Genomic DNA, 12,508 nt, shown 5'->3' on the forward strand with positions numbered 1-12,508 from the left:
GATCTCACGCCATGTTCACGACGGCAGCGACCAGGTGTGGTTGCCGCGTCGTGAACCGGTCGCCAACGACAGGTGGTTCGGCCCATCTGGGTCGGGGAATCGGGTGGTTTTTCATGGCGGCCCACGATTCTCTGAGCGGCATGTCGCCATTTGGGGGGGGGGGTTGGGAGAATCTCGGGAGGTGCGAGCGCGGACCTCCCGCGATTCTCCCACCCGGCGTGGGGAGCGGAGAATTCCGCCCGTGGTCTTTCACCGTGACGACTGATGCAAAGTAAACTATTCAGTTCCACTGCCATTTCTTTGTTTCCTATTACTACTTCCCCAGTCTCATTTTCCAGTGGTCCAATGTCTATTCTTGCCCCTCTCTTATTTTTATATATTGAAAAAAAACTCTTGCTATTTTCTTTTATATTACCAGCTAGCTCACACTCATTTTATCTTCTCTCCCCCCCCCCTTTATTGCATTTTTTAGTTGTCCTCTGCTCGCTTTTAAAGGCTTTTCAATCCTTTGGCTTCCCACTAATCCTCGCCACTTTGTGTGCTTTTGCTTTTATGCTGTCCTTGATTTCCCTCGTCAGCCATGGATGCCTCGTCCTCCCTTGAGCATTTTTCCTCCTCCTTGGGATGAATTTCTGCTGTATCTCCCGAATAACCCCCAAAAACGCCTGCAATTGCTGTTTCACGGTCTTCCCTGCTTGGCTCATTTTCCTCAATTCTGGCCAGCTACTCCCTCATGCCTTCGTAGTTACACTTAAGTTAATTGTAATACCGTTACATCGGAGTCCCTTCTCCCTTTCAATCTGCAGGGTAAATTCTATCATGCTGTGGTCACTGTTCCCTAATCAAGTCTGCCTCGTTACACATCACCAAATCCAGAATTGCCTATTCTCTAGTAGGCTCTGTCACAAGCAGCTCCAAAACACCATCTCTTAGGCATTCCACAAATTCCTTTTCTTGGAATCCACTACCAACCTGAATTTCCCAGTTCATCTGCATATTGAAGACCCCATGATTATTGTAACATTGCGATTCATACTAAGGATTTAATTCCTTACTAACAATGCAGCCCCGTCCCCTCTGGCCATCTGCCTGTCCTTTTGATAGGACACATATTCTTGTTTTCTAGATCCCATCCTTGATCCCCTCGCAGCCACGTCTCTGTGATGCCCACAACATAGTACTGGCCAATTTCAATGTGCGCAACAAACTCATTTACCTTGTTCCATATACTGCGCACATTTAGGCACAAAACCTCAGTCCTGCATTGACCACCTCCCTTCTCATATTGTCCCTTTTTGTGCTCTGCCTGATTCCGCCACCTTCTAAACTCTCTGTTCTGGAAACTTTACTGACATCTCCTGAGCCCTCAGCCCCTTTAACTGGTTTAAAGTCCTTGTCATTAATCTGCAAATCTACCTTCTCCTTTAACTTTGATTTTCTAGATCTCCATACAACTGAACCCTCCCCCCACTATTTAGTTGAGCCAGCATCTATCAGGAGAGAAACAGAGTTAATTTTCAGTCATAGACCCATTGTCAGAACTGAAAGGATGGAGAATGTGTTAGAGCAGTCATTTTCACACTCAGGGCAGGTCGTGGACAGGTGCCGGGCAGGTTACAGAGCGATTGATTGCAGTGTTCCCGATCACAGGAAGAAGTGACCAACGGCCATGACCGGCTTTCAAGAATGCCGGGATCCCGTAACATGCGTTCCCCCTCAGTTGGATGTAGCAGTGTGCAGGCCCAGAGCCTAGCGGGGCAGACTGCCCCCTCCTGATGCCAGGATCGGATCTTTTAAAAAACTGATCAAGTCTTTCCGCCAGAGGCAGCGGTAGAGAGCAGGTCATGCGTCCCGTACACTGATGTCAGGTGCTCTGACACAAAATCACAGAGGAGCGTTTCCTCCATTTTGTAGATGCCTGCAAGCAAACAACAGGACTGTGTGAAGAACTGGTCATTTTGTAATGAGGAAGAGGGGCAGAGACAAAAACAGGCCAGGATCTCACAATTGAATCTGCTGGAGAGGGCTTCTCAGGAGTGCTGGTGTGAACTTCAGGGCCTCCGAAGAAAAGCTGAAATTGAGAACACAGCAGTATAAAGGGGATACTTGAGTTATAGTTTTATTAATTCATAGAATCCGTACAGTGCAGAAGGAGGCTATTGGGCCCATTGAGTCTGCACCGGCCCTTGGAAAGAGCACCTACTTAAGCCCATGCCTCATCCTTATCCCCATAACCCAGTCACCCCACCTAACCTTTTGGACACTAAGGGGCAATTTAACATGGCCAATCTATCTAACATGTGCATCTTTGGACTGTGGGAGGAAACCAGAGCATCCGGTGGAAACCCACGCAGACACGGGGATTATGCCAATGCAAATCGGGGTGCAAAGCCCATGTGTGTTATTGCAGGGAAGTGCTGGCAAATGAAAGTTTAAAACCCTCCTGTGAAGGTCTCTCCAGCAGAGTCAAAGGCATTTGAAGATTAAAATGGCGAGTTCGAGGACAAATCTTTTGACTTTTTTCAAAGGATGCAGCGAGAGCTTAAAATCATCAGCTGAAGTCCTTTGCAGAAATGTAACATTGAATGACAAAGCAAGTGAGATTGTCAGGACCAAGTAGGCTCACCTGTCGCATTACAGGTAAGCAAAAATGGTGTGTCATGAAGTTCAGGTGGCATGGGTCACGAAGGTCACCGGGTATGAGTCACGAAGGTTGACCGGTTGGTAAAAGAGGGTCCCGGGAAAAAAAGTTTGAAAAATATTGTTAAGAGCGAGAGAAACTGCAACAAAAAGTACCAACCATAAGAGCAAATGACAGATGGCCTGGTGTGAGAGGGGAGGGGGTGCTTTGCATGGAGGCAATACACGTATGGAACATTATTTTTAAAAAGAGTGGGGTGGGGGGGGGGGGGGGGGGGGGGTGAATTTAGGGTGGAGGAGAAAGGTCAAAATCTGAAATTGCCGAATTCAACATCGAGTCCTGAGAGTTGCACTGTGCCCTATCAGAAGATGAGATGCTGTTCCTCCAGCTTGAGCCGGGCTTCACTGGAGCATTGCAACAGGTCAAGGATAGACATGTGGGCATTTTTTGACATTTCTTGTTCCCTACAGTTCTTCTTGCACTATGTCCGTTGGATTCAAATTGTTATGTTTGCAAATGCATGCCAAATATGATTATGCGTATAATTTATTTCAATAAGAGGAAATCTTTTTAGATCCAGATAATATAGAATCATAGAATCCCTACACTGCAGAAGGAGGCCATTCGGTCCATAGAGGGTGCACTGACCATTTGAAAGACAACCCTACAAAGATCCAATCCCGCCATATCCCTGTAACCTCACCGAACCTTTGAACACTAAGGGGCAATTTAGCATAGCCAATCCACCTAACCTGCACATCTTTGGACTGTAGGGGAAAACCGGAGCACCCGGAGGAAACCCACGCAGACACAAAGAGAAGGTGAAAACTCCGCAGTTACCCGAAGTCGGAATCGAACTGGGGTTGCTGGTGCTGTGAGGAGCATTGCTAACCACTGCACCACCATGTCGCCCCCAAAACAAAATAATATAATAATATAAAACAGGTAACCTTCATAATGATTAGAGGCGATTCAAATTCTAAATCAAGATTACAGAGCACTATGCATTGCTATTAAGTCAAGAGGAACTCGACTGAAACAATATATTAACTCCAGCAATGATTTAAATGTGACAAAATAACAATTTTAATTTGGTTACTAAGTAAAAGATTTGTCTTACAAGGAATGAAGGGATTTGAACAAGGAAGAGAATGTTTCAATCAAGATATTGACTAGGAGCTGACGTTGTTAGCGATTTTAGATTCTTGTAAGTTCTGGGCATTTTTGGATTAACTTGAGCACTTGTCCAATATTTTAAACTTCTCCCAGCTTAACCAGTCAAATTCTGATATCAGTATTTAATGATATGAACAGCCCTTTGGATGCAACCAGAGATGCCTCAAAGTTGAACTAAGATTGCACATGATAAATAAGTTTCGATTAAAACAGTTAATGGAAACTGATTTTATAGTACTGCTCCCCATACCATATCTGTCGTAACATCTGATGGCCATATTTTGGCAGATTGCTCGCAGACTTTACTGGATACCCGAGAATTTCTGAGGTCACAGCTAGATTGCTTCATTATTGGACTCTGTAATACGGGGAAATCACTTAAAACAACTTCAGGTGTGATCGCGGTCTGAGGCTCAGATTCATTTTGAATTTTCTGAATTGGCTTTGATTTGCTGTTCTGGCATCTGTTAGGCTGCTTGTCCTCTGTACAAGATTAAAAATATACTTGTTAATCTCAATGCCTGGCATGCAGAAACTGGCTAATAAGATAGAGCTCAAGGACAGGGCTACAGCAACAGAATGCAACAAAAGGCAAATAATTTTGCAATTTCTCAGAATTTTTTGAAGTGTCCCGGGAGGGGGGTGGGGGGTCAGGGGTTCATGCAGTTGTGCTGCCACTCTTCTCACACATCACTGTAGGACGCTCAGTGGAACTGCTGATTTTCAGAAGCAGGGTCTCTCACAGGGTCATTAATCAGATATAAACCAAATAGGAATGCTACATCTATTTGTGGTAACAAAACTATATAGATCACAGTCTTCTAAACAACTGCATATATCACATGGATTAATTATTCAAAAAGTTTGTTAAAATAACTGCTTTTTAGGTTCAGTTCATGTTAAACCAAAAGCATAGCTGAGCTTATATAATTTCCAATAAGAAATATAATTTTGATACAAAATATTTTGGGACAAAATCATATGCAGAGAACTCCTCGTCTCAAATGCAGAATAAATTTTACAAAAAAAAATTAAATATACAAGTACTTACCACCTTTGGCTGCATTATCCCCAAATGCATCAGGTTGTTGTAATTGTTCACCTATTCCAGCCTCAGGTGCTTCATTTACATTTTGTCCCCTGTTTCTCCACTCTTTCCTGGTCCTGGTTTCCTAGAAATTACAGACGCTGCAAACATCAATGAGTTAGCTGATGATCGAGCTACAGAACATATACATCTTTGGACTTTTATAAGCAACACAGGCTAAAGAGCATGTGTTTACTGTGTTTAAATTAGGTATTTGCTACATTTTCAAATCATTTTCTCTGATCAGTTTTCTTCATTCTCTTCCTGAAGGAGTTAACTCCATGATAACCACTGCAAACTAACTAACAGGATTTGATTCAAGACTCTATATTTTCACGTCTCCTCCAGTTTCACCTCCAACTTGTGCAAGGAGCTTATGGACTTCCTTGTCACGAAGATTTAGATCAGCAAATCAACTACTCTATCCCTTTTATCCCTTCTTCTGCCCACAGAGGCAAACCTTCCTTTGGTGTTGTCCCTTCCCTAACCCTGAACTTGCATCTTTCTCTGGTTTCTTTTGTATCTCCCCTTATGTCCTCTGAGCATATCTTGCCCATGAAGCCACCTCCCAATCCCTCAATATTATTTCCATTAAACTTCTGACCATCCAACCTCACTTCCACGTTGTCTAGAATCATAGAATGTACAGTGCAGGAGGCGGCCTTTTGGCCCATCGAGTCAGCACCCGCTCTTTTTTGAAAGAGCACCCTCCCCAAGCCCAGCTGATTGAGTTAAGAATTCTCTCTCCCTGGGTACTGATATCTTCCCTTTCAAATCTAAAATTAGAGGAGGATGGTGTGGTCATGTCATGGTGTGGCAGTTTAAGAAGGATAAAAAACAATAGTTTATCTTTATCACAGCCTCATAGGATATCATTTGTCCCTTTCACAGGAGCAGTTCCAATATTGACAAAGAGTCGTCCAGACTCAAAACATTAGCTCCGTTCTCCACAGATGCTGTCAGACCTGCTGAGATTGTCTAACAATTTCTGTTTTAGTTCCAGTACTGTGGTAGGTCTGCAACCTAATTGGAGGATTTAAACATAAATTTCTGGAAAAGATGGACAAGAACTTGGAAGGTGACAAAATGTTTGGACCGGAAAGGGAAGTTGCAGATGGGATGGTAGTTTGGAAAGACAGAGTTGTCAAATCTGTTTTGTTTTGAGGAGATGAATGATGACGATTGATTGGTTCCCTATGAAAACTCTATTCCATAGCCACCCTGTGAAATCCAGAACAGAGCTCATATGTGCACAACCTTGGTGACATATTTCATCCAGAGCTGCCATCACTAAGACCACCTATTTCCATAACATTCTGGACTTCACCCCTCTCTCAGCTCATCTCCGACTGAAACCCTCATCCATGCCCTTGCTGTTATCTCTAGACTTGAATATTCTCTAGACTTGAATATTCCTAAACACACCTGGCAAGTCATCCTCCACCATTCCTAAACTTTAGGTCATTTAAAATTCTGCTGCTCAAGTCCCAACTTACACCAAGATCTAGTATAAAAACAAAATACTGTAGATGTTGGAAAACTGAAATAAAATCAGGAAATACTAAGCAGGGCAGACAGTGGGCTGGATTCTCCAGCTGCTGAGGCTGAAATCGTGTTCGGCGATCGGCCGGAGAATCCAAATTTCCGATCAAAAGGGGTGGTGCCACTTTTGCGATGCTCTGCTCCCTCCAAAGCGGTGTACTCTAGTATACCGCGCCACGTATCGACGGCCTCAGGCAATGCTCCGCCCCCGACTGGTCGGGTTCCTGACGGCGTAGGTCGCATGTGGTCCCAGCCTGTCGGGAACTCGGCGTGGCGGCTGCGGACGATGTCCAGCTCCGTACACTCGTCCGGGATCCGTGCCGCTGGTCGGGGGGCTTCTGCTGGGGGGTGGCCAGGGCATGGGCTGTGGAGTCAGGGTGGGCGGGTTAGGGTCCCAGTATGCGGGCACCATGTTTTTCGGTGCAACCGGTGCAGGGTGTCAGCCCTGCGCATGCAAGGCCCTGGACCTGGCCATTCTCCACACAATCCGCAGGCGATTCACGCGGCGCCAGTGCTAGCCCCTCACCGATAACAGAATCGGTGACGGTTCGGGCTGATTTTCCTGTCGTGAACCACCCTCAGATTCTCAGTTGGCACCGGCACTTAGTCGCTGGAATGACAAATTCCACCCATTATCTCTTTTCAAGCCAAGGAGTTGAGGTCAATTGAAGTCGCCCCAAATGAGATTGGCCAGCACAACAAATATTGAATACAACAAATATTGAATACCTTCCTGGCCTGTATGGCTCATTCACTGTACCCATTTTGCTCAGCCATCAGGGAAACATGAATTATGATCAATGTAGCACACCACGTGTCATATCCTGCCAACTAGAAAAAGACACATTTCTGCTATCTGTTTCCTGTCCCTGATACTGTTTAAGGTGGTGCACAGGGTGCATATGACTCAGGCGAGAATGAGTGGGTTATTTCAAGGGTAGCAGATGAGTGTAAGAGGTATGGCCGGGGGCCAGCGAATCACACGTACATGTTTTGCGGTTGCGAAAAATTGGGAAGATTCTGGGCGGGAGTATTGGCAGTCTTAGCCAGGATAGTCGAGGAGGATGTGGACCTGGACCCTTTGGTGGCGATATTTGGGGTCTCAGAGAAGCCACAGCTCATGGAGAGAAGGAAGGCCGATGGTCTCGGCCTTTGCCTCTCTGGTTGCACACCGGCGAATTTTGCGGGTGTGGCGGTCGGCATCGCCACCGGGGGTAGCGGCTTGGTTGGGTGACCTGTACAACTTCCTGTGATTAGAGAAGATAAAATATGAGTTAAGGGGTTCTTCAGGGGGGTTTGAGGAAAGGTGGGGAATGTTTGTGACCGTGTTTGAGGGGCTGTTCGTCACGGGGGAGGGGGTGTGAAAAAGGGGAAAAATCTGTACAGACAGTATAGTTGGTTGTTGGGAAACATGTTTCCCGGGGTGTTTGTTCACTGTAACCTGTTTTGATACATGTTAGTAATAAATTTTTTTTTAAAAAAAACATGCCCTTACACAAAACAATGAGGATACTGATTGCTTTGAATTTTTCCTGTACCCTACTTTAATAATAGCTTCTAACATTTTCCCTATGCCAGATGTTAGGTTAATGTAAAGTTTCCTGCTTTCTGTCTCCCTCCCTTCTCAAATTACATTTTCCATCTTCCAATCTAATGGAACCTTCCCAGAATATGGGGAATTTTGCAAAATTAAAATCAATGCATCAACTGTCTTATTAGCTACTTCATTAAAGACCTTAGGGTGGAAAGTGACAGGCGGACGAGTGGCTTGGGATTGCTGAATTATTAGTGGGTGGCGAAAGTGGAGAAGGTTCGGATGTGGGGGAGACTTTGTGCAGGGGGACAAGTCTCAGGGCACTGATGATGATGCCTCATCCATTCTTGCCGGCGAAATACTCCACGAGTCCGGTAGTGGTTGTCACGTTAAAGGTATGGAGTAAGTTCAGGCAACATTTTAAGAGAGAGGGAATGCCGCTGTGGTCGGCGATCTGTGGTAATCATAGATTCATCCCAGCAAGGTTGTATTCAATGTACAGGGTGTGGGAGCAGGAAGAGGTAGAGAGGTTGAGGGATCTGTTTGTGATGGCAGGTTTGCCGAGTTGGGTGAGCTGGTAGAGAAGTTTCAATTGTCGAAGGTGAATGGATTTCAGTACCTGCAGATCAGGGATATTTTGTGAGGAAGGAGCAGTTGCCACCCCCTTCGTTGCTTGAAAGGATTGTGTCCGAGGACAAGATAGGGGATGGCAAGGTCCTCGATATTTATGGGCACTTAATGGAAAAGGAGAGAACCTCGTTGGAGGAGATAAAGGGGAAGTGGGAGGTGGAGCTGGGTGGTGGATTTGAAGGGGGAGTTTGAAGTGAGGCCCTGCGAAGAATAAATTCGACCTCCTCATGTGCGAGATTGAGTTTAATTCAATTTAAAGGTGATGTATACGGTGTACATGCAAGTTGATTTTTCCCGGAGGTGGAAGATAGATGTGGGTGATGAAGGGGGCCACCACACCACATTCATGTGTTTTGGTCTTGCCTGAAATTTGCAGTTTGGAAATCTTTTGCGGGGACGATGTCAAGCAATGTTAGGGGTAAAGGTGGCTCCGAACCATGGATGGCAATATTTGGGGATTCGGGTCTGCAGGTGGGGAGAGAGGTTGATGTCTTAGCCTTTGCCTCCCTGATAGCCTGAAGGAGGATTATGTTAGGGTGGTCGACTCCGGAGCCGCCCAAGGTAGGAAGTTGGGTGAGTGATCTAGCAGAATTTTTGCATTTGGAGAAAATAAAGTTTGCCATGGAGGGGGGGGGTTCCACTTGAGGTGAAAGTTGTTCATCTCCTTCTTTAAGGACTGCTAAACATCAGTGGGTGGGTGGTGGGTGTTATTCAATTATTTGTGTTATATTTCAGCCAGAAAGCAGGACAAGTGGGGTTTAGGGTGGATGGAGTGTTTTGGTTTAAGAAAATGGTATAAAGATGGTATTGTATTGTGTGCTTTGTATACAAAATGAAAATGCCTTCAATAACAATATTTTTAAAATGACCTTAGGGTGAAACCCATCCGGGCCAGGGGATTTATCAGCTCACAAACCCAACAAATTGGTCAATACCATTTCCCTAGCGATTGTAATTTTGCAGCTCCTCACTCCCACCTCCTGATTTACAGCTATTTCTGGTATCTTACAGGTGTCCTCTACAGTGAAGACACATACAAAATACCTGTTTAATTCATCCACCATTGCCCTACTTTCCATTACCAATTTCCCCAATGTTCATTTTGTTAACTAATTTTTAATTTAAATATCTATAGAAACTGTTACTGTCCACCTGCATACTATTTGCTAGTTTTATCTCGTAGTCTAGTTTTTCCCTCCGTATCAATCTTTTTCTCATTCTTTGTTTTTTATATTCTTCCCAATCTGCTGACCTGCTACTCATCTTTGTGACAGTTTTTAACGTTTTTAGTTAACCACATATGATGAGCCCTCGGCTTGGAATTTTCCCTTGGAAATATACATATGCATCTTAAATTAGTCACCATATAGCACAGTATAATCTTTCAGGAAAAATGTTTTGCTGTCCTAATGCATCACAGTACCTTAGATGATTGGATCAAAAATGGTTTCTCCTTTGTGGAGTCTTGTTGGCCAAGCTGTTTTTTCTTGTTACCTCTGCCTCCATACTTGTGCTTTGAAAAGCAATTATCATCGCAGTGTAAAGGTGTTTGTGCGTATAGATTCAATGAAGAATCAGATGATTGTTTGTATGCATAACGCAAGGAATAATCTGCCGAGAGGCGAGATGACACATCTGGATAGGATGAGTGCAACTCTGAAAAATTCTGAGACAGGTTATTGCAGCCATTCTCTGATGTGTGCACCCTAAAAAGGATAGGGGGAAAAAAATCATAGATTATTGACTGATATGGCTGTGAAGCTAATGCAAGAAAAGTCAATTTCCGCTTGTATAAATATCCATCAAGGAGTACATTTCATCCATCAGTGGACCAGCATATTCAAAACATCCCTACACAATTACATCCTGTGAAGTATGAGCCAGCATGGTTTTCAAAAATGAAAACCTTACATTGTGGTCTTTTGCTTCTACATCCTGTCAAATACAGCACAGGAGATTGTTTTTTAAATTTCCAATTTCACCCACTCTTTTGCTAAGGCACTTGAAATGCACTGGATGGGGTCAGCTTCGCAAATTAAATTTGGGCAGGTTGACAGAGCAGATGCAAGGGGACTTCCGAAGGTGGGACGTGCTCCCGCGGTCATTGGCGGGGAGGGTACAGACTTTGAAAATGACAGTCCTCCCGAGATTGTAGTTCGTTTTTCAGTGTCTCCCAATTTTCATCCCCAAGGCATTTTTTAGAAAGATGAATGTGGCGATCTGGGCTTCCTCATCTCCCACTAAGGGGACTGCAGGATAAGGTGATATCAAAAACAGGGGTTGGGAAGGGGAGGGTCTCGGAAATATATAAGGAACTGATGGAGTGGGAAGGGGTTCCAACAGGGGAGGTGAAGAAGCAATGGGAAGAAGAATTGGGAGGGGAGCCCTGTGGCGAATGAACACGCCCTCGCCATGTGCCAGGCTCAGCCTGATCCAGTTCAAGGTGGTCCACAGGGCTCATATGCATGGACCATTATAGTTGGGGTCTATGCTTGGGGGGAGATGGGTATGTTAGTGGGTTTTTTGTGTTTGTTGGATCTCTTTGTTTAAAATGTTAAAATTATGAATGCCCTTATAAAATACTTTCCAAAAAAAAAAGAAATATACTGGATGGATGTCATCAGGTACCTTTAACATATGATGTTCATGTACATGCCTAAACACTGAGCGAGAGTACAGTCATCTATTTGGTAGGCTGAAGGGGGGCAGATATCTCTAAAACGACCAGCAATGACATCACACAACCGATGCACCTTCACTGAAATCATTGGAGATTAATAAGCAGCAGGAACCTTTCCAGTCCAGCCAGCAATTGTACTATCAACTAGAGACCAGCTAGCTCAGGAAATTAACTGGACACAGTACCACAAGGATAAATGTATTGCATGTTGTGCAGTTTACTTTTGGATCAATATAAAATTGCTTAAAAAGTAAAAAAAAGTCAGTACAGTATGTACCACAGACAGTTCCCATTAGTCAACGTGTTCAGCGAAGGTCAAAGAAGTCATACTGTGGCATTTTAGAAACATGATTGTAGTTTCTTTAACAAACGTACAATAAAGAAACAAGGCAAGCAAGAAGAAAAGCGTGATTTCTTTGTTTCCTACAGTTTATTTTTAGATTAGGTTTTATATATAATAATAATAATAATCTTTATTAGTATCACAAGTAGGCTTACATTAAGACTGCAATGAAGCCACTGTGAAAAACCTAGTAGCCACATTCCGGCACCTGTTCAGGTGCACAGAGGGAGAATTCAGAATGACCAATTCACCTAACAAGCACGTCTTTCGGGACTTGTGGGAGGAAACCGGAGCATCTGGAGAAAACCCACACAGACATGGGGAGAGCGTGCAGACTCTGCACAGACAGTGACCCAAGCCGGGAATCAAACCCAGGTCCATGGCGCTGTAAAGCAACAGTGCTAACCACTGTGCTACCTTGCCACCCACGTATAATTACACAGAAGATACAACACAGAAACAAGTCACTGAACTGAACTGACCAGTCATGTGGTATTTATCCCGCCGCATGAATAGTTCCTAATTCTAGGTGCCCATTCTTATTTCCATTCCCTCAGGTAACTAATTTGGCAATTAGCAACTCCAATATTTACTCCATGGCTCTGTGACTCTGCATAAACCGTTCTCCTCCTCCTCCTCTCCCTCATTTCCTGGGAGTCAAGGGGCAAGGCGGGGACATGTGGGAGTGGGGAACACAGACTGCCCTCGTGGCTTCACCTGGAGGGGCGGAGGAGAGACACACAGAGGGAAGTTGGAGAGGAATCCACAAAGTTTCAAGTATCTCTATCAACGTGAGCAGAGCTCTGTATATGATGACATGCAGATTGTTGCATTTTTCTGCTGACACTATCTTTAGGTCGGCTAAAAGAACCTTG

At 44.5% G+C, this 12,508-nt stretch overlaps 1 protein-coding gene across 5 annotated transcripts in view; it reads right to left on the reverse strand.

Annotated features, from left to right (window-relative positions):
- Positions 1 to 12,508, reverse strand: part of LOC119970326 (selenocysteine insertion sequence-binding protein 2-like) — a 138,083-nt gene that overhangs the window by 100,370 nt on the left and 25,205 nt on the right. For 4 of the 5 annotated variants that reach the window (XM_038804765.1, XM_038804762.1, XM_038804763.1 and 1 more), the window contains exons 3-6: positions 10,034 to 10,316; positions 4,869 to 4,989; positions 4,068 to 4,300; positions 2,006 to 2,071 (exon numbers count right to left, since the gene is read on the reverse strand). In XM_038804765.1, the coding sequence (XP_038660693.1) occupies positions 2,006 to 2,071; positions 4,068 to 4,300; positions 4,869 to 4,989; positions 10,034 to 10,316 (703 nt within the window). The remainder of the gene's footprint in view (positions 1 to 2,005; positions 2,072 to 4,067; positions 4,301 to 4,868; positions 4,990 to 10,033; positions 10,317 to 12,508) is intronic. The other variant, XM_038804766.1, reaches the window with a different exon arrangement.

Source organism: Scyliorhinus canicula, chromosome 8 (assembly GCF_902713615.1).
Source record: "Scyliorhinus canicula chromosome 8, sScyCan1.1, whole genome shotgun sequence".
Classification (NCBI taxonomy): domain Eukaryota; kingdom Metazoa; phylum Chordata; class Chondrichthyes; order Carcharhiniformes; family Scyliorhinidae; genus Scyliorhinus; species Scyliorhinus canicula.